Here is a 24,665-nt window from a genome sequence, read left to right on the forward strand (position 1 = left end):
ATCACAGGATGTATATATATATAGTATAGTGCAGCCTTAGTGTCCTATCTGTACAGTATCACAGGATGTATATATATAGTATAGTGCAGCCTTAGTGTCCTATCTGTACAGTATCACAGGATGTATATATAGTATAGTGCAGCCTTAGTGTCCTATCTGTACAGTATCACAGGATGTATATATATAGTATAGTGCAGCCTTAGTGTCCTATCTGTACAGTATCACAGGATGTATATATATAGTATAGTGCAGCCTTAGTGTCCTATCTGTACAGTATCACAGGACGTATATATATAGTATAGTGCAGCCTTAGTGTCCTATCTGTACAGTATCACAGGATGTATATATATAGTATAGTGCAGCCTTAGTGTCCTATCTGTACAGTATCACAGGATGTATATATATATAGTATAGTGCAGCCTTAGTGTCCTATCTGTACAGTATCACAGGATGTATATATATATAGTATAGTGCAGCCTTAGTGTCCTATCTGTACAGTATCACAGGATGTATATATAGTATAGTGCAGCCTTAGTGTCCTATCTGTACAGTATCACAGGATGTATATATATAGTATAGTGCAGCCTTAGTGTCCTATCTGTACAGTATCACAGGATGTATATACACACACATATATACTTACAGTCCATCCTGACGCTCATGGACACATAGGAGGAGGTGACGGTTTCCTGACTGTTCCAGCCGCCCTTGCCGCTCCGCACCCAGGGGGTCACCACGCAATAATGGCTGCCGGCATCTTCCTCCTCGCAGCTATAAATGCGCATCCTGTACTCCATGTCGCTGACTCGCTCCAGGGCCACGTCGCTGCTGCTGTTCCTCTGATTGTGCCGGACCTGGGCAGAGCGATCCGCTGCCACCAGGAACACAGAGGAGCCTCCCGGCCTCTGCACGTACCAGGAGACCTCAAAGGCCACGTCTTCTGCGGAGAGGGGGAGGGGGACAGGTGAGCACACATCAGTTAGTCCCATTACCTATTACATTACAGTCCTGGCATCTGGGAGATGGGCGATCGGAATAATGGACAGGACACAAAGGCGATTACTAGTTTATGTAGAAATCAGGTAAATGGTTCAGAACAGGACAATAACCAGCCTCTATAAGGTAGGGATCGTCTATATCTTATGTACATTATGTGAGACATCGGCCATAGGGAGCAGTGTATGTAGAACAGGACAATAACCAGCCTCTATAAGGTAGGGATCGTCTATATCTTATGCACATTATGTGACACATCGGCCATAGGGAGCAGTGTATGTAGAACAGGACAATAACCAGCCTCTATAAGGTAGGGATCGTCTATATCTTATGCACATTATGTGACACATCGGCCATAGGGAGCAGTGTATGTAGAACAGGACAATAACCAGCCTCTATAAGGTAGGGATCGTCTATATCTTATGTACATTATGTGACACATTGTGTATAGGGAGCAGTGTATGTAGAACAGGACAATAACCAGCCTCTGTAAGGTAGGGATCGTCTATATCTTATGTACACTATGTGCAAGTGCAGCGGGCGACTTACCAGGATCCACGGCCGGACCATCAATGGTAATGATGCACCAGAATTCTGACCTCTCGCCACGGTAAACGCTGGCACTGTCCGATCGCGCAGTGACATTAAACACTGGTCCTGATTGGAGAGAAGCGGATAAAGGGTTATGTCCTAACGTTCACCTCCTATCCCCCCCAGATAGGCTGAAGGACAGGTTACACTGTACCATAAATCTGGTGCGAGTTAATGGTATGAAAGTTTGGGGTCACCCGTAACCCTGCTAGTGAGAGATCGCCACACCCCACTGTCCCTGCACTATATTCCATGGCGCCATAGCGGCGGGTGATAAAGTAGCGCTGGACGCAGCTATAACCTTACAGCAGGTTACAGGTGGGTGACGGGGACAGAGGAAAAGCATGGCAGGGAGGTGGCTGCATCCCCTGTGGCACGGAGAGGGTGCCACTCGCTGCTGTCAGTGCTAGGAGACTGCGGGCAACATGGGGGAACCTGGTTAGTGAGTTTGGCGGGACCACCGATCATTACGGCACTTCCGTTACTTCCCTGCAGCTGCGCAGCTTACAGATAGAGAGCGAGCCGCGGGGCAGGATTTATAGTAATATGTGGGGATAAAAGCCATCATTATTATTAATATAAGTATTTACAGTAACCACCGGCAAATACTGATGTGCTGGGCTGTGGGACCAGTGTTTTCTGCACGTGCCGCCTATTTGCCCAAAGGATGATGGGAACGCTGGCATGGATATTACAGAGCCAGGCTCTGTGCCGCACGTTCTATTCCTGCCGGGCAGCGATTATCCCCCGTCCCCAGTATGGATAGGAGCAGCATGTAGCTACCGTAACTTAGGTATAATAATAATAGAGTTACGGTAGTGTGTAATAGGGGAAATTTATATGGCGCGCAGCTGTTGACGATGAACAATAATGAAATAATACAGACAGAGACCGACAACATGAAGATATAATAATGAGGATATCGTTGTATTATATAACAATGCAGGGACAGTATAAGTAACGTATGTATGTATATTAGAAAAGAGGAGAATTCAGAGTAATGGAAACTCGATATATATTGTGCCAATATATAAACATATAGCGAGCGATGTGTATGTAAGCGTATACCGTATTTGTGTATAACTGGGTCCTTGTGTATATGACTATAAGCCCCACGCCTGCCGCAGTAATGATCAGGGACACCAACGCTGGGTAAGACGCTTCCGAGCAGCTAATGGCATTACTTATTATATAGTCATAGTATTTCCCTTGTTATTAGTCCGTCTTTTACATGAACATTCGGTTTATATGACTGATCATATATAAATGCCCCCCCTCCCCCCCGCTATAGTGAGAAGCTCCCCCACCTGACGTCTGGAACTCCAGCTGCACCGCATTAGACGTCCGATTCTGCGCCATTCTCCAAGCCCCGCCTCCTCCTTGTGTCCAGGCCGAGACCGTACATTGGTACGTCCCTACATCCTGGTTCTGTGCTTGGTACAGCCTGAAGAGATAAGCTCCTTCCTTGCCCTTCTCCAGCACGGCGTTGCTGGCACTGGTCGGCTTGCGGCGAGTGACTCCGTCGCGGCCCAGCGTGAGGACAGTGGTGGGGCCGGCGGTGTGCTGTGGGGGTCGCTGTGTCACCTGCACTGAGTAATGCGGGGCCGGGATGTTCTGAGCCTGCACCGTGCACATCATCTCGAAGGTCCCGCCTGCCACGGACACCATCCTTATCAGCCTGGCGTTAACGACGAGGGCGGGAGCTGCACAAAGAGGACGACACGAAGATACCGACATTCACACCAGCCACAGAGCTTACAGAAAGCGTTTTATAATACAGTATGGCGGAAAGCGCAGCGCTCTAGCTTACACACATTACGGAGCACTGACAGGGTGGTCACTGGCTGGTTTGTCCTCTGCAGCGTTACATAGAATGCAGACATGAGCAACTGTAATAAGCACACTCCACTTTCCTCTACAGACAATACATCGCATTATAAAAGTAATTATTAGGATGTATCTAACCAATGAATGAACCACCCCACCCGTCCCACTCCACGGCTATCGCTGGGGGCATCCAACACCAATTGCAACGCATACCTGGGGGCGATTCTCTTACAGAAATGCCGCATAGTATCTAAAACGTGTTAAAAACATTTTTATGTGCACCTAAAATGGTTAAGCGTTAAGGCAGCGTTGGGCAAGATGCAAATTAGACGGCAGAAGTCTATGTAGACCCCCAAACACCAATTCACCATCATGGTGTTTAGGCATGGCTTCACCATGCTGTGGACATAGAAAAGAATATAAATGACCCCATATCTTGGAGCATAATGTTTTACACAAAACAAGTTCTTCTCACCAACCTTCCATCAGCCAGAAGACATTGATAGGTTTGGAGCTTATTTCGGCGGCCGGTACCCAGCTGTCATTGCGCTGACGTTTCCACGCTGTAACCACGCAGTGATACTTTCCCCTGTCCTCCTCGGACGTCCACTGGATTCGCAGAACAAAGGTTTTGGGACCCCGGCGGGAGAGGAATAGCTCCCCCCTCTCCAGTTGCTGCTGGTGGTGCTCGCCCACAAGTAGGCTCCAATCATGGCTGAGGGAGCCCAGAAACAGAGAAGTGGTGTCCGGTGCCTGCGATGGACTGAAGTACCAGGAGACAGAGAAGCGGGAGTTTCCGGACATGCTGACATCACACAGTAGCTCAGTGGGCTCCTCGGACATCTGGGGCGTAACAGACGCGGTCAGAGACACAGAAAGGTCCGGTACTGTGAATTAAGCAAATCTGGCATTAGGGTGGTAGACAGGGAGAAAGCAGTTACAAAGTAGGCAGATACTGTACCAAAATCTGGGAAATAGGAGAAGAGAGGAACCTATCAGGGAGCAGAGATACAGGAATAGAACGGAGCTACTGACCATGGAAGAAGAGAGGAACCTATCAGAGAGCAGAGATACAGGAACAGAGAGGAGCAGCTGACATTGGGAGAAGAGAGGAACCTATCAGGGAGCAGAGATACAGGAACAGAGAGCAGCTACTGACCCTGGAAGAAGAGAGGAACCTATCACAGAGCAGAGATACAGAACAGAGAGGAGCTACTGACCCTGGGAGAAGAGAGGAACCTATCAGGGAGCAGAGATACAGAACAGAGAGCAGCTACTGACATTGGGAGAAGAGAGGAACCTATCAGGGAGCAGAGATACAGAACAGAGAGCAGCTACTGACATTGGGAGAAGAGAGGAACCTATCAGGGAGCAGAGATACAGAACAGAGAGGAGCTACTGACATTGGGAGAAGAGAGGAACCTATCAGGGAGCAGAGATACAGAACAGAGAGGAGCTACTGACATTGGGAGAAGAGAGGAACCTATCAGGGAGCAGAGATACAGAACAGAGAGGAGCTACTGACATTGGGAGAAGAGAGGAACCTATCAGGGAGCAGAGATACAGAACAGAGAGGAGCTACTGACATTGGGAGAAGAGAGGAACCTATCAGGGAGCAGAGATACGAGAACAGAGAGGAGCTACTGACCCTGGGAGAAGAGAGGAACTGACCAGAAAGGTGGATCCATACTATGGGAGAGGGGTGGAGCCCATGGGGGAGCAAAAGAAAAATATAAATTCAGGCAGGACATGGAAAAGTTGGAGACACTATTTCTTGATAGAGAACATTTAGTGAAGATAAAGCAGGTGTCACAGTACTCAAGGCACCCTAACAGTCCAGGTTTTAAGGATACCCAGTTTAAGCACCGGTAACTTAATTAGTACCTCAGTCAGTTTGATTATATGATATCCCTAACACCTGGACTGTTAGGGAAATTTGGGAAACCCTGTATTAATCCATTCTGTAATAACAGAATACACATGTATTAGACCATAGAAACTTCCAAACCTGTAATATCCAAAAACACCTGGAATTTTATTTTTCATTTAAAATGTGACAAGTTTTCTGGTGATCAGGATATTCATGTATCTAGTTACCCCAGACGTGACAAGAGTTTATAGAGAATCAGATTTTATAGAGAAGCAGAGGTCTGTGGCGGTCTGTGAGGGGTTCAGGCACTTATGGAGGTTAGTTATCTAGTAGATTGGTGTCAGTATGATCGTATACAGGTGTTTTTCTGGTGGTCACTCACACTTATAGCTCATCCTCACACTGGTCGGGTTGGACATCTTCTCTGCCACAGGATGCCAGGTCTTATTTGGGAGCAGGGCCCAGGCAGTGGCTTGGCATGTATAGTCACCAGTGTCCCATGCCTGTGGCACTTGTAGTTGACGTGTTATAACATTCTCCTCTGTAGGGTCAGGGTCTGGTCCACTGGGTAACTCTTCTGCATTGGAGCTGAACCAGCGCACGTGGGTTATCAGTGGCACATCAGAGTCTAGCGAGACCAGACAAGTCAGATTAAAGGGGCTTCCCTCCTGGACGTCTATTACAGGCTCTGTGATGGTGACACTCAGATCTTTGGGGAAGAAGAAAAACAATGAGGGTTCCAGTAATGAACAATGCACTAGTCCCCGAGGCCAAACCAGCTCATCCAGTCCTCTGACTCGCTAAGCGCGCCATACAGCTGGCACTCTGGTCTTCTCTGTTAGATCTCTTCCAAATGCCCAACCACCTGAACGTTATACGCTGGTCTCACCACTGACCACCTGGCACCTGAGCCTCGGTTACAACGCTGGGTAAGTGTTCATCAAATCTCATGTGCAGTGAGTGTTACACAGGCTACTATCCATCTATTCCCACCAATCACTGTCCACCCAGTAACCCTATCTCACCAGGTTATAGCCCATCCAGTACCATTACAGCCATCTCACAATGTCCATGCCCATCCAGTCCCGTTACAGCCATCTCACAACGTCCATGCCCATCCAGTCCCGTTACAGCCATCTCACCAGGATATAGCCCATCCAGTCCCGTTACAGCCATCTCACCAGGTTATAGCCCATCCAGTCCCGTTACAGCCATCTCACCAGGACATAGCCCATCCAGTCCCGTTACAGCCATCTCACAATGTCCATGCCCATCCAGTCCCGTTACAGCCATCTCACCAGGTTATAGCCCATCCAGTCCCGTTACAGCCATCTCACCAGGTTATAGCCCAACCAGGCCCGTTACAGCCATCTCACCAGGATATAGCCCATCCAGTCACGTTACAGCCATCTCACAATGTCCATGCCCATCCAGTCCCGTTACAGCCATCTCACCAGGTTATAGCCCATCCAGTCCCGTTACAGCCATCTCACCAGGTTATAGCCCATCCAGTCCCGTTACAGCCATCTCACCAGGTTATAGCCCAACCAGGCCCATTACAGCCATCTCACCAGGTTATAGCCCGTCCAGTCCCATTACAGCCATCTCACAATGTCCATACCCATCCAGTCCCGTTACAGCCATCTCACAATGTCCATGCCCATCCAGTCCCGTTACAGCCATCTCACCAGGTTATAGCCCATCCAGGACCGTTACAGCCATCTCACAATGTCCATGCCCATCCAGTCCCGTTACAGCCATCTCACCAGGTTATAGCCCATCCAGTCCCGTTACAGCCATCTCACCAGGTTATAGCCCAACCAGGCCCATTACAGCCATCTCACCAGGTTATAGCCCGTCCAGTCCCATTACAGTCATCTCACAATGTCCATGCCCATCTAGTCCCGTTACAGCCATCTCACCAGGTTATAGCCCATCCAGTCCCGTTACAGTCATCTCACCAGGATATAGCCCATCCAGTCCCGTTACAGCCATCTCACCAGGTTATAGCCCATCCAGTCCTGTTACAGCCATCTCACCAGGATATAGCCCATCCAGTCCTGTTACAGCCATCTCATCAGGATATAGCCCATCCAGTCCTGTTACAGCCATCTCACCAGGATATAGCCCATCCAGTCCTGTTACAGCCATCTCACCAGGATATAGCCCATCCAGTCCCGTTACAGCCATCTCACCAGGATATAGCCCATCCAGTCCTGTTACAGCCATCTCACCCATCACTGTCCACCTAGTTACTGCCCATCCAGTTCACATCACTGCTCTTCCAGTCTCCTGGAGATCATCATATGGTTTTGGTATCATCTGTACAGTCTAATTGGCACAGTCTGGTCATCCCACGCTGCCTAGCCACATCCCCACGCTGCCTAGCCACATCCCTATGCACAGTTTGCAAATTATTCTGTTTTGCAAAGCCATTAAATTCATCATTTACTTACCAACTGGCCGGACCTCCATATGGGCGACAGCCACCCTTTTCTCCTGGATTATTTCCCAGCCGTCAGGCCCCTGCACCCAGGTACGGGCCACACAGCTGTATTCCCCTGCATCCGATGTCTGAGCGCCATCTACCGTTAGCTGGTACGCATCGGCTCCCATCGTGTCCAGATGTACCTCCCCATTGCTGTAACGGACTGCGTACTCAGGACCGGGCTGGAGACGCCCCAGGTGTGTAAGTGTCAGGACCTCAATAGCAGAGCCCCCATCTTTGCGTTCCCAGGTGAGCGAGAGGTGGGTGTGAGCTGCAGAATCGGCAAATGCTGCCTGACACTGGAGCTGGAATGAGCCGCCATCGGTCACGTTGCGGACATTTGAAAGACGACCCTTCGCGATCCCAAGTCTTAGCGAGTCGGGGATCACTAAATAAGAGAAGAAAAAGGCGTTCGATGAAAGTGCGCAATAGGAGGGGAGCGATAATAAAACAAATTAGAATTCAAACATACATATAGCTGCCTCTATATATAATGCCGATATATGACATAAAAGTCGTCTTATATTAGAGCTGCTCATAACAAAATCACAGACAGGTTAGTACATGGGTCAGTAGCTCGACGGCACTGAAGATAAAGCCCTGACTGGAGTACGGTTTTTACCCACGCAGAGCACACTTCCTGGAAGTAATCCCAATGTAGGACCCCGCAGCCAGTCTCACACGGGTCACATCACGTCTGTCACACGCGGGATCCCCCTATATACCTGTCTGCAGACAATGAGTACAGTGTATGGGGGACAGAGGGACCCCGCAGTCAGTATCACACGGGTCACATCACATCTGTCACACGCGGGATCCCCCTATATACCTGTCTGCAGACAATGAACACTGTGTATGGGGGACAGAGGGACCCCGCAGCCAGTATCACACGGGTCACATCACGTCTGTCACACGCGGGAGGATGCAGGATCCCCCTATATACCTGTCTGCAGACAATGAGCACTGTGTATGGGGGACAGAGGGACCCCGCAGCCAGTATCATACGGATCACATCACGTCTGTCACACGCAGGATCCCCCTATGTACCTGTCTGCTGACAATGAGCACTGTGTATGGGGGACAGAGGGACCCCGAAGCCAGTCTCACACGGGTCACATCACGTCTGTCACACGCGGGAGGATGCAGGATCCCCCTATGTACCGGTCTGCAGACAATGAGCACTGTGTATGGGGGACAGAGGGATCCCGCAGCCAGTATCACACGGGTCAGATCACGTCTGCCACACGCAGGATCCCACTACGTACCGGTCTGCAGACAATGAGCACTGTGTATGGGGGACAGAGAGACCCCGCAGCCAGTATCACACGGGTCACATCACGTCTGTCACACGCGGGAGGATGCAGGATCCCCCTATATACCGGTCTGCAGACAATGAGCACTGTGTATGGGGGACAGAGGGATCCCGCAGCCAGTATCACACGGGTCAGATCACGTCTGCCACACGCGGGAGGAATGCAGGATCCCCCTATATACCTGTCTGCAGACAATGAGCACTGTGTATGGGGGACAGAGGGACCCCGAAGCCAGTCTCACACGGGTCACATCACGTCTGCCACACGCGGGAGGATGCAGGATCCCCCTATATACCTGTCTGCAGACAATGAGCACTGTGTATGGGGGACAGAGGGATCCCGCAGCCAGTATCACACGGGTCACATCATGTCTGTCACACGCGGGAGGATGCAGGATCCCCCTATATACCTGTCTGCAGACAATGAGCACTGTGTATGGGGGACAGAGGGATCCCGCAGCCAGTATCACACGGGTCACATCATGTCTGTCACACGCGGGAGGATGCAGGATCCCCCTATATACCTGTCTGCAGACAATGAGCACTGTGTATGGGGGACAGAGGGATCCCGCAGCCAGTCTCACACGGGTCAGATCACGTTTGCCACACGCGGGAGGATGCAGGATCCCCCTATATACCTGTCTGCAAACAATGAGCACTGTGTATGGGGGACAGAGGGATCCCGCAGCCAGTCTCACACGGGTCACATCACGTCTGTCACACGCGGGATCCCCCTATATACCTGTCTGCAGACAATGAGCACTGTGTATGGGGGACAGAGGGACCCCGCAGCCAGTCTCACACGGGTCACATCACGTCTGTCACACGCAGGATCCCCCTATGTACCTGTCTGCTGACAATGAGCACTGTGTATGGGGGACAGAGGGATCCCGCAGCCAGTATCACACGGGTCACATCATGTCTGTCACACGCGGGAGGATGCAGGATCCCCCTATATACCAGTCTGCAGACAATGAGCACTGTGTATGGGGGACAGAGGGATCCCGCAGCCAGTCTCACACGGGTCACATCACGTCTGTCACACGCGGGAGGATGCAGGATCCCCCTATATACCAGTCTGCAGACAATGAGCACTGTGTATGGGGGACAGAGGGATCCCGCAGCCAGTCTCACACGGGTCACATCACGTCTGTCACACGCAGGATCCCCCTATGTACCTGTCTGCTGACAATGAGCACTGTGTATGGGGGGGACAGAGGGACCCCGCAGCCAGTATCACACGGGTCACATCACGTCTGCCACACGCGGGATCCCCCTATATACCTGTCTGCAGACAATGAGCACTGTGTATGGGGGGACAGAGGGACCCGGCAGCCAGTATCACACGGGTCACATAGGGGGATCCCCTACAGCAGAGACGTACAGCAGAGGGATGGCAGAGACTACACAGACGTACAGCAGAGGGATGGCAGAGACTACACAGACGTATAGCAGAGGGATGGCAGAGACTACACAGACATATAGCAGAGGGAGCAGAGACTACACAGACGTACAGCAGAGGGATGGCAGAGACTACACAGACGTATAGCAGAGGGAGCAGAGACTACACAGACGTATAGCAGAGGGAGCAGAGACTACACAGACGTATAGCAGAGGGAGCAGAGACTACACAGACGTATAGCAGAGGGAGCAGAGACTACACAGACGTACAGCAGAGGGAGCAGAGACTACACAGACGTACAGCAGAGGGAGCAGAGACTACACAGACGTACAGCAGAGGGATGGCAGAGACTACACAGACGTATAGCAGAGGGATGGCAGAGACTACACAGACGTACAGCAGAGGGAGCAGAGACTACACAGACGTACAGCAGAGGGATGGCAGACTACACAGACATATAGCAGAGGGATGGCAGAGACTACACAGATGTAAAGCAGAGGGATGGCAAAGACTACACAGACGTACAGCAGAGGGAGCAGAGACTACACAGACGTACAGCAGAGACTACACAGACGTACAGCAGAGGGAGCAGAGACTACACAGACGTACAGCAGAGGGAGCAGAGACTACACAGACGTACAGCAGAGGGAGCAGAGACTACACAGACGTACAGCAGAGGGAGCAGAGACTACACAGACGTACAGCAGAGGGAGCAGAGACTACACAGACGTACAGCAGAGGGAGCAGAGACTACACAGACGTACAGCAGAGGGAGCAGAGACTACACAGACTTATAGCAGAGGGAGCAGAGACTACACAGATGTACAGCAGAGGGAGCAGAGACTACACAGACGTACAGCAGAGGGAGCAGAGACTACACAAACGTATAGCAGAGGGAGCAGAGACTACACAGACGTACAGCAGAGGGAGCAGAGACTACACAGACGTACAGCAGAGGGAGCAGAGACTACACAGACTGCGGTGCTACAGGAAAGTTGCTCCCCGCTGAGGTCTGCGGTGCTGCAGTAGACGGGCAGCACTGAGAACAGTCAGCATCCTATGTGGCCTGTAGAGGGTACAATCCACGCTTAGCTGCCAGCCAGCAACACAGGTGCCAAGAGCAGAAGTGACACACAACAAGCAAAGTGTCACGGGTACAAAACCACATCTGCCGCCGCCACCCATCGCGTAATGTGGGTCTGCTGCAGAGACTGGTGGTGGGAGAGGACAGAGGGGGAGAGGAGCTGGGGATGGGGGGGGGAGAGAGGACAGAGGGGGAGAGGAGCTGGGGATGGGGGGGGGAGAGAGGACAGAGGGGGAGAGGAGCTGGGGATGGGGGGGGGAGAGAGGACAGAGGGGGAGAGGAGCTGGGGATGGGGGGGGGAGAGAGGACAGAGGGGGAGAGGAGCTGGGGATGGGGGGGGGAGAGAGGACAGAGGGGGAGAGGAGCTGGGGATGGGGGGGGGAGAGAGGACAGAGGGGGAGAGGAGCTGGGGATGGGGGGGGGAGAGAGGACAGAGGGGGAGAGGAGCTGGGGATGGGGGGGGGGAGAGAGGACAGAGGGGGAGAGGAGCTGGGGATGGGGGGGGAGAGAGGACAGAGGGGGAGAGGAGCTGGGGATGGGGGGGGAGAGAGGACAGAGGGGGAGAGGAGCTGGGGATGGGGGGGGAGAGAGGACAGAGGGGGAGAGGAGCTGGGGATGGGGGGGAGAGAGGACAGAGGGGGAGAGGAGCTGGGGATGGGGGGGGAGAGAGGACAGAGGGGGAGAGGAGCTGGGGATGGGGGGGGAGAGAGGACAGAGGGGGAGAGGACAGAGGGGGAGAGGACAGAGGGGGAGAGGACAGAGGGGGAGAGGACAGAGGGGGAGAGGAGCTGGGGACAGAGGGGGAGAGGAGCTGGGGACAGAGGGGGAGAGGAGCTGGGGACAGAGGGGGAGAGGACAGAGGGGGAGAGGACAGAGGGGGAGAGGACAGAGGGGGAGAGGACAGAGGGGGAGAGGACAGAGGGGGAGAGGACAGAGGGGGAGAGGACAGAGGGGGAGAGGACAGAGGGGGAGAGGACAGAGGGGGAGAGGACAGAGGGGGAGAGGACAGAGGGGGAGAGGACAGAGGGGGAGAGGACAGAGGGGGAGAGGACAGAGGGGGAGAGGACAGAGGGGGAGAGGACAGAGGGGGAGAGGACAGAGGGGGAGAGGACAGAGGGGGAGAGGACAGAGGGGGAGAGGACAGAGGGGGAGAGGACAGAGGGGGAGAGGAGCTGGGGACGGGGGGGAGAGAGGACAGAGGGTGAGAGGAGCTGGGGACGGGGGAGAGGACAGAGGGTGAGAGGAGCTGGGGACGGGGGAGAGGACAGAGGGTGAGAGGAGCTGGGGATGGGGGGAGAGGACAGAGGGTGAGAGGAGCTGGGGATGGGGGAGAGGACAGAGTGTGGGAGGTCAGGGCAGCAGAGAGAGTACAGCCTAGTGTTATCAGCATACAGGTGGTATTGGAGGCCAAACGAGCTGAGGAGGACTCCTGAGAGCAGAGCTATATATAGGGAGAAGAAAAAGTGACCAAGGACTGATCCTTGGGGAACACCGAAAGGAAGGGGGGAGAGGAGGTGAGATGGAGGCAGACGAAGAGACAGAGAAAGAGCCACTCAAAAAGCAATATAAAGTCCTATTATATCAACAGCAACAAAAGCATGAAAATGAAATAGAAGATTGGGGTTCCCCTGATGGTCAAGTGATCCATACTATGTATTGGGAACTGGTCTCACTGGGGGCTCCAGCTTAAAGATAATGAAAAGAACTGGACTGCAGTACCCAGCTGTGCCACAAGGAGGGGCAAGAGTACCTTGCACAGACCGGACTGAGGATGCAGAAGAGTGAACAGGACACAGAGAGAAGAGTAACCGGCTTCTAATGCAAACACCCTATAGAGGCCCAAGAGCTCTCTACCCCCGACAGTCAGGGCTGCAGGATCCGCATGGGCATCGCCGCACTCGTGGCGCTCAGTGACAGTGTAGGTGTCAGCTGTGCGCTATATCGGGTATATAACAACCCCACAGTACCTGTGCTATTACAGAACATTACAGGATCAATCCCATTACACAAGTCACCTTACCAGACACACGGTGCTAACACCTATATACAGTATATCTCTCTCTCTCACTAGTCGTGATCTATAAGTGTATCAGATGTACAGAGAGACACCGCCAGGTGAACCCCATAAATACCTTTCAGCTTTAGGTGGGCATCATAGTTCCCGCTGAAGGTGGCGTCGGTGCTGGGCGTGGAGCAGGTATAGTTGCCCTCATCGGTGGTCTTCAGCTGGGTGATGTGCAGGAGAACGGCGTTGTTGCTCACTCTATGCAGCTTGATGCCCCCAGATCTCACCCTCCCAGAGAACGAGGTATGCGTGAAAGCGTCGTCCCAGGTACTGAGTACCCCTACGGCGGGCCCGGACCCCGAGGAAAATGTCCAATCAAAGTTCTGTTCTGTGGGGCCCTCATAGTCGGTGACGTTGCAGGAGAGGGAGACATCTGTCCCTTCCACTCGCAGAAGAGGACTGGAGGGGACACTGACTGTCCGACACCACACGGCATCTGTAGGAAGACAGCAGAAAAGGTTACAGAACGATGGAACATGCAGGAGTAACCGCAAACACTATTATCATACAGCAGGAGCACTCTTATGGGGGAGGGGGGGGTTGGGGCTCCTGTTGCTCGGAAGACCCTTCCTTAAAATTAGTGTATACCTTCCCTGCCATACAGGAACTGCTGGGATTGCACTGGGCTGTTAGCAGATCCGCACATGTAAGAGGGCGAGAACTGTCAGTGTGTCTGTCCTGTCTCCATGTCCTCCAGTCCTGTCAGTGTGTTGCCCCAAGTACTGCCCCAACTACTATATACCATTCCCCCTCCCTAGCACCAGTACTGCCCCCAGTTCTACCTGCAACTAAACCCTTCCTTGCCCTCAGTACTACCTCAACTGCTATCTACCCTTACCCGTCCCTAGCCCCAGCACTGCCGTAACAGCCGCCTACCCCCAGCACTGCCACAAATGCCGCCTGCCCTTAGCCCATCCATTGCCTGCCTCAACCCCCAGCTGTACCCCCAAATGCTGCCTGCCTCAAGCAAATTCCAATCTGCCACCTGCCCCCGGCACTGCCCTAACTGCTGCCTGCTCTCACCCCCCTGCCTGCCCTAACTGCCTGCTCTCACCCCCCTCCCTGCCCTAACTGCCTGCTCTCACCCCCCTCCCTGCCCTAACTGCTGCCTGCTCTCCCCCCTCCCTGCCCTAACTGCCTGCTCTCACCCCCCTCCCTGCCCTAACTGCTGCCTGCTCTCACCCCCCTCCCTGCCCTAACTGCTGCCTGCTCTCCCCCATCCCTGCCCTAACTGCTGCCTGCTCTCACCCCCCTCCCTGCCCTAACTGCTGCCTGCTCTCACCCCCCTCCCTGCCCTAACTGCTGCCTGCTCTCCCCCATCCCTGCCCTAACTGCTGCCTGCTCTCCCCCATCCCTGCCCTAACTGCTGCCTGCTCTCACCCCCTCCCTGCCCTACCTGCTCTCGCCCCATTCCCTGCCCTAACTGCTGCCTGCCCCAACTGCTTCCCTAACTACTGCCTGCTCTCAGCCCCTCCCTGCCCTAACTGCTGCCCGCTCTCGCCCCCCTCCCTGCTTTAACTGCTGCCTGCTCTCACCCCCCTGCCTGCCCTAACTGCTGCCTGCTCTCACACCCCTGCCTGCCCCCGGCACTGCCCTAACTGCTGCGCTCTCACCCCACTGCCTGCCCCCAGCACTGCCCTAACTGCTGCGCTCTCACCCCCCTGCCTGCCCTAACTGCTGCCTGCTCTCACTCCCTGCCTGCCCCCAGCACTGCCCTAACTGCTGCCTGCCCTAACTGCTGCCTGCTCTCACCCCCTGCCTGTCCTAACTGCTGCACTCTCACCCCCCTGCCTGCCCCCAGCACTGCCTAAATGCTGCGCTCTCACCCCCCTGCCTGCCCCCAGCACTGCCCTAACTACTGCCTGCTCTCACCCCCCTGCCTGCCCTAACTGCTGCCTGCTCTCACCCCCCTGCCTGCCCCCAGCACTGCCCTAACTGCTGCGCTCTCACCCCCCTGCCTGCCCTAACTGCTCTCATCCCGCCTGCCCCCGACACTGTCCTAACTGCTGCCTGCTCTCACCCCCCTGCCTGCCCTAACTGCTGCCTGCTCTCACCCCCCTGCCTGCCCCCAGCACTGCCCTAACTGCTGTGCTCTCACCCCCCTGCCTGCCCCCAGCACTGCCCTAACTGCTGCCTGCTCTCACCCCCCTGCCTGCCCTAACTGCTGCCTGCTCTCACCCCCCTGCCTGCCCTAACTGCTGCCTGCTCTCACCCCCCTGCCTGCCCTAACTGCTGCCTGCTCTCACCCCCCTGCCTGCCCTAACTGCTGCCTGCTCTCACCCCCCTGCCTGCCCTAACTGCTGCCTGCTCTCACCCCCCTGCCTGCCCTAACTTCTGCCTGCTCTCACCCCCCTGCCTGCACCCAGCACTGCCCTAACTGCTGCCTGCTTTCAGCCCCCTGCCTGCCCCAAGAACTGCCCTAACTGCTGCCTGCTCTCACCCCCCTCCCTGCCCTAACTGCTGCCTGCTCTCAGCCCCCTGCCTGCCCCAAGAACTGCCCTAACTGCTGCCTGCTCTCACCCCCTCCCTGCCCTCTCTCTCTCTCTGTACTACACCGGCACAGCGTCCCCCTCTGTACTACACCGGCACAGCGTCCCCCTCTGTACTACACCGGCACAGCGTCCCCCTCTGTACTACACCGGCACAGCGTCCCCCTCTGTACTACACCGGCACAGCGTCCCCCTCTGTACTACACCGGCACAGCGTCCCCCTCTGTACTACACCGGCACAGCGTCCCCCTCTGTACTACACCGGCACAGCGTCCCCCTCTGTACTACACCGGCACAGCGTCCCCCTCTGTACTACACCGGCACAGCGTCCCCCTCTGTACTACACCGGCACAGCGTCCCCCTCTGTACTACACCGGCACAGCGTCCCCCTCTGTACTACACCGGCACAGCGTCCCCCTCTGTACTACACCGGCACAGCGTCCCCCTCTGTACTACACCGGCACAGCGTCCCCCTCTGTACTACACCGGCACAGCGTCCCCCTCTGTACTACACCGGCACAGCGTCCCCCTCTGTACTACACCGGCACAGCGTCCCCCTCTGTACTACACCGGCACAGCGTCCCCCTCTGTACTACACCGGCACAGCGTCCCCCTCTGTACTACACCGGCACAGCGTCCCCCTCTGTACTACACCGGCACAGCGTCCCCCTCTGTACTACACCGGCACAGCGTCCCCCTCTGTACTACACCGGCACAGCGTCCCGCCTCGCTCTCCCTCTGTACTACACCGGCACAGCGTCAGCGCCTCGCTCTCCCTCTGTACTACACCGGCACAGCGTCAGCGCCTCGCTCTCCCTCTGTACTACACCGGCACAGCGTCAGCGCCTCGCTCTCCCTCTGTACTACACCGGCACAGCGTCAGCGCCTCGCTCTCCCTCTGTACTACACCGGCACAGCGTCAGCGCCTCGCTCTCCCTCTGTACTACACCGGCACAGCGTCAGCGCCTCGCTCTCCCTCTGTACTACACCGGCACAGCGTCAGCGCCTCGCTCTCCCTCTGTACTACACCGGCACAGCGTCAGCGCCTCGCTCTCCCTCTGTACTACACCGGCACAGCGTCAGCGCCTCGCTCTCCCTCTGTAATACACCGGCACAGCGTCAGCGCCTCGCTCTCCCTCTGTAATACACCGGCACAGCGTCAGCGCCTCGCTCTCCCTCTGTAATACACCGGCACAGCGTCAGCGCCTCGCTCTCCCTCTGTAATACACCGGCACAGCGTCAGCGCCTCGCTCTCCCTCTGTAATACACCGGCACAGCGTCAGCGCCTCGCTCTCCCTCTGTAATACACCGGCACAGCGTCAGCGCCTCGCTCTCCCTCTGTAATACACCGGCACAGCGTCAGCGCCTCGCTCTCCCTCTGTAATACACCGGCACAGCGTCAGCGCCTCGCTCTCCCTCTGTAATACACCGGCACAGCGTCAGCGCCTCGCTCTCCCTCTGTAATACACCGGCACAGCGTCAGCGCCTCGCTCTCCCTCTGTAATACACCGGCACAGCGTCAGCGCCTCGCTCTCCCTCTGTAATACACCGGCACAGCGTCAGCGCCTCGCTCTCCCTCTGTAATACACCGGCACAGCGTCAGCGCCTCGCTCTCCCTCTGTAATACACCGGCACAGCGTCAGCGCCTCGCTCTCCCTCTGTAATACACCGGCACAGCGTCAGCGCCTCGCTCTCCCTCTGTAATACACCGGCACAGCGTCAGCGCCTCGCTCTCCCTCTGTAATACACCGGCACAGCGTCAGCGCCTCGCTCTCCCTCTGTAATACACCGGCACAGCGTCAGCGCCTCGCTCTCCCTCTGTAATACACCGGCACAGCGTCAGCGCCTCGCTCTCCCTCTGTAATACACCGGCACAGCGTCAGCGCCTCGCTCTCCCTCTGTAATACACCGGCACAGCGTCAGCGCCTCGCTCTCCCTCTGTAATACACCGGCACAGCGTCAGCGCCTCGCTCTCCCTCTGTAATACACCGGCACAGCGTCAGCGCCTCGCTCTCCCTCTGTAATACACCGGCACAGCGTCAGCGCCTCGCTCTCCCTCTGTAATACACCGGCACAGCGTCAGCGCCTCGCTCTCCCTCTGTAATACACCGGCACAGCGTCAGCGCCTCGCTCTCCCTCTGTAATACACCGGCACAGCGTCAGCGCCTCGCTCTCCCTCTGTAATACACCGGCACAGCGTCAGCGCCTCGCTCTCCCTCTGTAATACACCGGCACAGCGTCAGCGCCTCGCTCTCCCTCTGTAATACACCGGCACAGCGTCAGCGCCTCGCTCTCCCTCTGTAATACACCGGCACAGCGTCAGCGCCTCGCTCTCCCTCTGTAATACACCGGCACAGCGTCAGCGCCTCGCTCTCCCTCTGTAATACACCGGCACAGCGTCAGCGCCTCGCTCTCCCTCTGTAATACACCGGCACAGCGTCAGCGCCTCGCTCTCCCTCTGTAATACACCGGCACAGCGTCAGCGCCTCGCTCTCCCTCTGTAATACACCGGCACAGCGTCAGCGCCTCGCTCTCCCTCTGTAATACACCGGCACAGCGTCAGCGCCTCGCTCTCCCTCTGTAATACACCGGCACAGCGTCAGCGCCTCGCTCTCCCTCTGTAATACACCGGCACAGCGTCAGCGCCTCGCTCTCCCTCTGTAATACACCGGCACAGCGTCAGCGCCTCGCTCTCCCTCTGTAATACACCGGCACAGCGTCAGCGCCTCGCTCTCCCTCTGTAATACACCGGCACAGCGTCAGCGCCTCGCTCTCCCTCTGTAATACACCGGCACAGCGTCAGCGCCTCGCTCTCCCTCTGTAATACACCGGCACAGCGTCAGCGCCTCGCTCTCCCTCTGTAATACACCGGCACAGCGTCAGCGCCTCGCTCTCCCTCTGTAATACACCGGCACAGCGTCAGCGCCTCGCTCTCCCTCTGTAATACACCGGCACAGCGTCAGCGCCTCGCTCTCCCTCTGTAATACACCGGCACAGCGTCAGCGCCTCGCTCTCCCTCTGTAATACACCGGCACAGCGTCAGCGCCTCGCTCTCCCTCTGTAATACACCGGCACAGCGTCAGCGCCTCGCTCTCCCTCTGTAATACACCGGCACAGCGTCAGCGCCTCGCTCTCCCTCTGTAATACACCGGCACAGCGTCAGCGCCTCGCTCTCCCTCTGTAATACACCGGCACAGCGTCAGCGCCTCGCTCTCCCTCTGTAATACACCGGCACAGCGTCAGCGCCTCGCTCTCCCTCTGTAATACACCGGCACAGCGTCAGCGCCTCGCTCTCCCTCTGTAATACACCGGCACAGCGTCAGCGCCTCGCTCTCCCTCTGTAATACACCGGCACAGCGTCAGCGCCTCGCTCTCCCTCTGTAATACACCGGCACAGCGTCAGCGCCTCGCTCTCCCTCTGTAATACACCGGCACAGCGTCAGCGCCTCGCTCTCCCTCTGTAATACACCGGCACAGCGTCAGCGCCTCGCTCTCCCTCTGTAATACACCGGCACAGCGTCAGCGCCTCGCTCTCCCTCTGTAATACACCGGCACAGCGTCAGCGCCTCGCTCTCCCTCTGTAATACACCGGCACAGCGTCAGCGCCTCGCTCTCCCTCTGTAATACACCGGCACAGCGTCCCCCTCTGTAATACACCGGCACAGCGTCCCCCTCTGTAATACACCGGCACAGCGTCCCCCTCTGTAATACACCGGCACAGCGTCCCCCTCTGTAATACACCGGCACAGCGTCCCCCTCTGTAATACACCGGCACAGCGTCCCCCTCTGTAATACACCGGCACAGCGTCCCCCTCTGTAATACACCGGCACAGCGTCCCCCTCTGTAATACACCGGCACAGCGTCCCCCTCTGTAATACACCGGCACAGCGTCCCCCTCTGTAATACACCGGCACAGCGTCCCCCTCTGTAATACACCGGCACAGCGTCCCCCTCTGTAATACACCGGCACAGCGTCCCCCTCTGTAATACACCGGCACAGCGTCCCCCTCTGTAATACACCGGCACAGCGTCCCCCTCTGTAATACACCGGCACAGCGTCCCCCTCTGTAATACACCGGCACAGCGTCCCCCTCTGTAATACACCGGCACAGCGTCCCCCTCTGTAATACACCGGCACAGCGTCCCCCTCTGTAATACACCGGCACAGCGTCCCCCTCTGTAATACACCGGCACAGCGTCCCCCTCTGTAATACACCGGCACAGCGTCCCCCTCTGTAATACACCGGCACAGCGTCCCCCTCTGTAATACACCGGCACAGCGTCCCCCTCTGTAATACACCGGCACAGCGTCCCCCTCTGTAATACACCGGCACAGCGTCCCCCTCTGTAATACACCGGCACAGCGTCCCCCTCTGTAATACACCGGCACAGCGTCCCCCTCTGTAATACACCGGCACAGCGTCCCCCTCTGTAATACACCGGCACAGCGTCCCCCTCTGTAATACACCGGCACAGCGTCCCCCTCTGTAATACACCGGCACAGCGTCCCCCTCTGTAATACACCGGCACAGCGTCCCCCTCTGTAATACACCGGCACAGCGTCCCCCTCTGTAATACACCGGCACAGCGTCCCCCTCTGTAATACACCGGCACAGCGTCCCCCTCTGTAATACACCGGCACAGCGTCCCCCTCTGTAATACACCGGCACAGCGTCCCCCTCTGTAATACACCGGCACAGCGTCCCCCTCTGTAATACACCGGCACAGCGTCCCCCTCTGTAATACACCGGCACAGCGTCCCCCTCTGTAATACACCGGCACAGCGTCCCCCTCTGTAATACACCGGCACAGCGTCCCCCTCTGTAATACACCGGCACAGCGTCCCCCTCTGTAATACACCGGCACAGCGTCCCCCTCTGTAATACACCGGCACAGCGTCCCCCTCTGTAATACACCGGCACAGCGTCCCCCTCTGTAATACACCGGCACAGCGTCCCCCTCTGTAATACACCGGCACAGCGTCCCCCTCTGTAATACACCGGCACAGCGTCCCCCTCTGTAATACACCGGCACAGCGTCCCCCTCTGTAATACACCGGCACAGCGTCCCCCTCTGTAATACACCGGCACAGCGTCCCCCTCTGTAATACACCGGCACAGCGTCCCCCTCTGTAATACACCGGCACAGCGTCCCCCTCTGTAATACACCGGCACAGCGTCCCCCTCTGTAATACACCGGCACAGCGTCCCCCTCTGTAATACACCGGCACAGCGTCCCCCTCTGTAATACACCGGCACAGCGTCCCCCTCTGTAATACACCGGCACAGCGTCCCCCTCTGTAATACACCGGCACAGCGTCCCCCTCTGTAATACACCGGCACAGCGTCCCCCTCTGTAATACACCGGCACAGCGTCCCCCTCTGTAATACACCGGCACAGCGTCCCCCTCTGTAATACACCGGCACAGCGTCCCCCTCTGTAATACACCGGCACAGCGTCCCCCTCTGTAATACACCGGCACAGCGTCCCCCTCTGTAATACACCGGCACAGCGTCCCCCTCTGTAATACACCGGCACAGCGTCCCCCTCTGTAATACACCGGCACAGCGTCCCCCTCTGTAATACACCGGCACAGCGTCCCCCTCTGTAATACACCGGCACAGCGTCCCCCTCTGTAATACACCGGCACAGCGTCCCCCTCTGTAATACACCGGCACAGCGTCCCCCTCTGTAATACACCGGCACAGCGTCCCCCTCTGTAATACACCGGCACAGCGTCCCCCTCTGTAATACACCGGCACAGCGTCCCCCTCTGTAATACACCGGCACAGCGTCCCCCTCTGTAATACACCGGCACAGCGTCCCCCTCTGTAATACACCGGCACAGCGTCCCCCTCTGTAATACACCGGCACAGCGTCCCCCTCTGTAATACACCGGCACAGCGTCCCCCTCTGTAATACACCGGCACAGCGTCCCCCTCTGTAATACACCGGCACAGCGTCCCCCTCTGTAATACACCGGCACAGCGTCCCCCTCTGTAATACACCGGCACAGCGTCCCCCTCTGTAATACACCGGCACAGCGTCCCCCTCTGTAATACACCGGCACAGCGTCCCCCTCTGTAATACACCGGCACAGCGTCCCCCTCTGTAATACACCGGCACAGCGTCCCCCTCTGTACTACACCGGCACAGCGTCCCCCTCTGTACTACACCGGCACAGCGTCCCCCTCTGTACTACACCGGCACAGCGTCCCCCTCTGTACTACACCGGCACAGCGTCCCCCTCTGTACTACACCGGCACAGCGTCCCTCTCTGTAATACACCGGCACAGCGTCCCCCTCTGTACTACACCGGCACAGCGTCCCCCTCTGTACTACAGCGTCAGCGCCTCGCTCTCTGTAATACATCGGCACAGCGTCAGCGCCTCTCTCTCTGTAATACACCGGCACAGCGTCAGCGCCTCTCTCTCTGTAATACGCGGCACAGCGTCAGCGCCTCTCTCTCTCTGTAATACACCGGCACAGCGTCAGCGCCTCTCTCTCTCTGTAATACACCGGCACAGCGTCAGCGCCTCTCTCTCTGTAATACATCGGCACAGCGTCAGCGCCTCTCTCTCTGTAATACACCGGCACAGCGTCAGCGCCTCTCTCTCTGTAATACGCGGCACAGCGTCAGCGCCTCTCTCTCTCTGTAATACACCGGCACAGCGTCAGCGCCTCTCTCTCTCTGTAATACACCGGCACAGCGTCAGCGCCTCTCTCTCTCTGTAATACACCGGCACAGCGTCAGCGCCTCTCTCTCTCTGTAATACACCGGCACAGCGTCAGCGCCTCTCTCTCTCTGTAATACACCGGCACAGCGTCAGCGCCTCTCTCTCTCTGTAATACACCGGCACAGCGTCAGCGCCTCTCTCTCTCTGTAATACACCGGCACAGCGTCAGCGCCTCTCTCTCTCTGTAATACATCGGCACAGCGTCAGCGCCTCTCTCTCTCTGTAATACATCGGCACAGCGTCAGCGCCTCTCTCTCTCTGTAATACATCGGCACAGCGTCAGCGCCTCGCTCTCTGTAATACACCGGCACAGCGTCAGCGCCTCGCTCTCTGTAATACACCGGCACAGCGTCCCTCTCTGTAACACATCGGCACAGCGTCAGCGCCTCGCTCTCTCTGTAACACATCGGCACAGCGTCAGCGCCTCGCTCTCTCTGTAACACATCGGCACAGCGTCAGCGCCTCGCTCTCTGTAATACACCGGCACAGCGTCAGCGCCTCTCTCTCTCTGTAATACACCGGCACAGCGTCAGCGCCTCTCTCTCTCTGTAATACACCGGCACAGCGTCAGCGCCTCTCTCTCTCTGTAATACACCGGCACAGCGTCAGCGCCTCTCTCTCTCTGTAATACACCGGCACAGCGTCAGCGCCTCTCTCTCTCTGTAATACATCGGCACAGCGTCAGCGCCTCTCTCTCTCTGTAATACATCGGCACAGCATCAGCGCCTCTCTCTCTCTGTAATACATCGGCACAGCATCAGCGCCTCGCTCTCTGTAATACACCGGCACAGCGTCCCTCTCTGTAATACATCGGCACAGCGTCAGCGCCTCGCTCTCTCTGTAATACACCGGCACAGCGTCAGCGCCTCGCTCTCTCTGTAATACATCGGCACAGCGTCAGCGCCTCGCTCTCTCTGTAATACATCGGCACAGCGTCAGCGCCTCTCTCTCTCTGTAATACATCGGCACAGCGTCAGCGCCTCTCTCTCTGTAATACACCGGCAGAGCGTCTCTCCCTCTGTAATACACCAGCCCTGTCCTTATACACAGGCAGCTCTGGTAGTGCAGATCTCCATATTAATTCCTGACTGCTGGCAGGTCAGGTATCTGCGGAGGGTGACTGACAGGCGGTAAAATTAGATGAGGGAAGGATGGTGCAGCGCAGGTTAATCTTATAAAAGACTGCAGAACATCACGCCTTGTCTCTTACAGCACTGTGCAGCCTAATCACACACTGCAGAGCATCACGCCCTGTCTCTTACAGCTCTGTGCAGGCTAATCCCACACTGCAGAGTATCACTCCGTCTTACTGTACTGTGCAACTTAATCCCACACACTGCAGAGCATCGCTCCCTTCTTTGCAATCTCTAACAGGAGCACTGAGATCTCCCTGACCTACAAACCAGAGCGCGTTCTCTGCAGTAACTTGGGAGGAGGAGGAGGGGGGGGGGCGCAGAGCTGTGTGAGGACAATTACACATCACTTAGGATATGGCAGCGAGTTAGTGATGATCCGCAGCGCAGCCTGGGCAGGATTACCCCAATTACTGACTCGCAGAGCCCGCTGGCCTGAATGCCAGGACAAGATGCCACAGTAACCGGAGGCAGTACAGTGTACACCCTGCCCCGCGGGCACAAATGCCCCATGCGCCCAGCCTGACCATAGTCTCCGTCATCCATATAAGTTGTCACATGATGGAACAGTGTGTTAGGGGGTCACAATGTGATCATGTACATTAATGCTGGGCGTCCCTCCGTCTGTCCGTTATGTTACAGTGTTATTTTATGACTGTTCCGGATTGGG

At 56.2% G+C, this 24,665-nt stretch overlaps 1 protein-coding gene across 1 annotated transcript in view; it reads right to left on the reverse strand.

Annotated features, from left to right (window-relative positions):
- Nucleotides 1-643: 643 nt before the first annotated feature.
- The window catches only part of PTGFRN (prostaglandin F2 receptor inhibitor), a gene marked incomplete at its 3' end in the record, with an annotated part of 55,372 nt that continues 31,350 nt past the window's right edge, over nt 644-24,665 (reverse strand). Inside the window, exons 2-8 of the mRNA XM_088466211.1 lie at nt 13,703-14,071; nt 7,741-8,160; nt 5,667-5,993; nt 3,894-4,301; nt 2,895-3,290; nt 1,546-1,653; nt 644-940 (exon numbers count right to left, since the gene is read on the reverse strand). Coding sequence (XP_088322337.1) covers nt 644-940; nt 1,546-1,653; nt 2,895-3,290; nt 3,894-4,301; nt 5,667-5,993; nt 7,741-8,160; nt 13,703-14,071 — 2,325 coding nt within the window. The remainder of the gene's footprint in view (nt 941-1,545; nt 1,654-2,894; nt 3,291-3,893; nt 4,302-5,666; nt 5,994-7,740; nt 8,161-13,702; nt 14,072-24,665) is intronic.

The sequence above is a fragment of the Taudactylus pleione genome, unplaced genomic scaffold (genome assembly GCF_031769625.1).
Source record: "Taudactylus pleione unplaced genomic scaffold, aTauple2 ptg002653l, whole genome shotgun sequence".
NCBI classification, from domain to species: domain Eukaryota; kingdom Metazoa; phylum Chordata; class Amphibia; order Anura; family Myobatrachidae; genus Taudactylus; species Taudactylus pleione.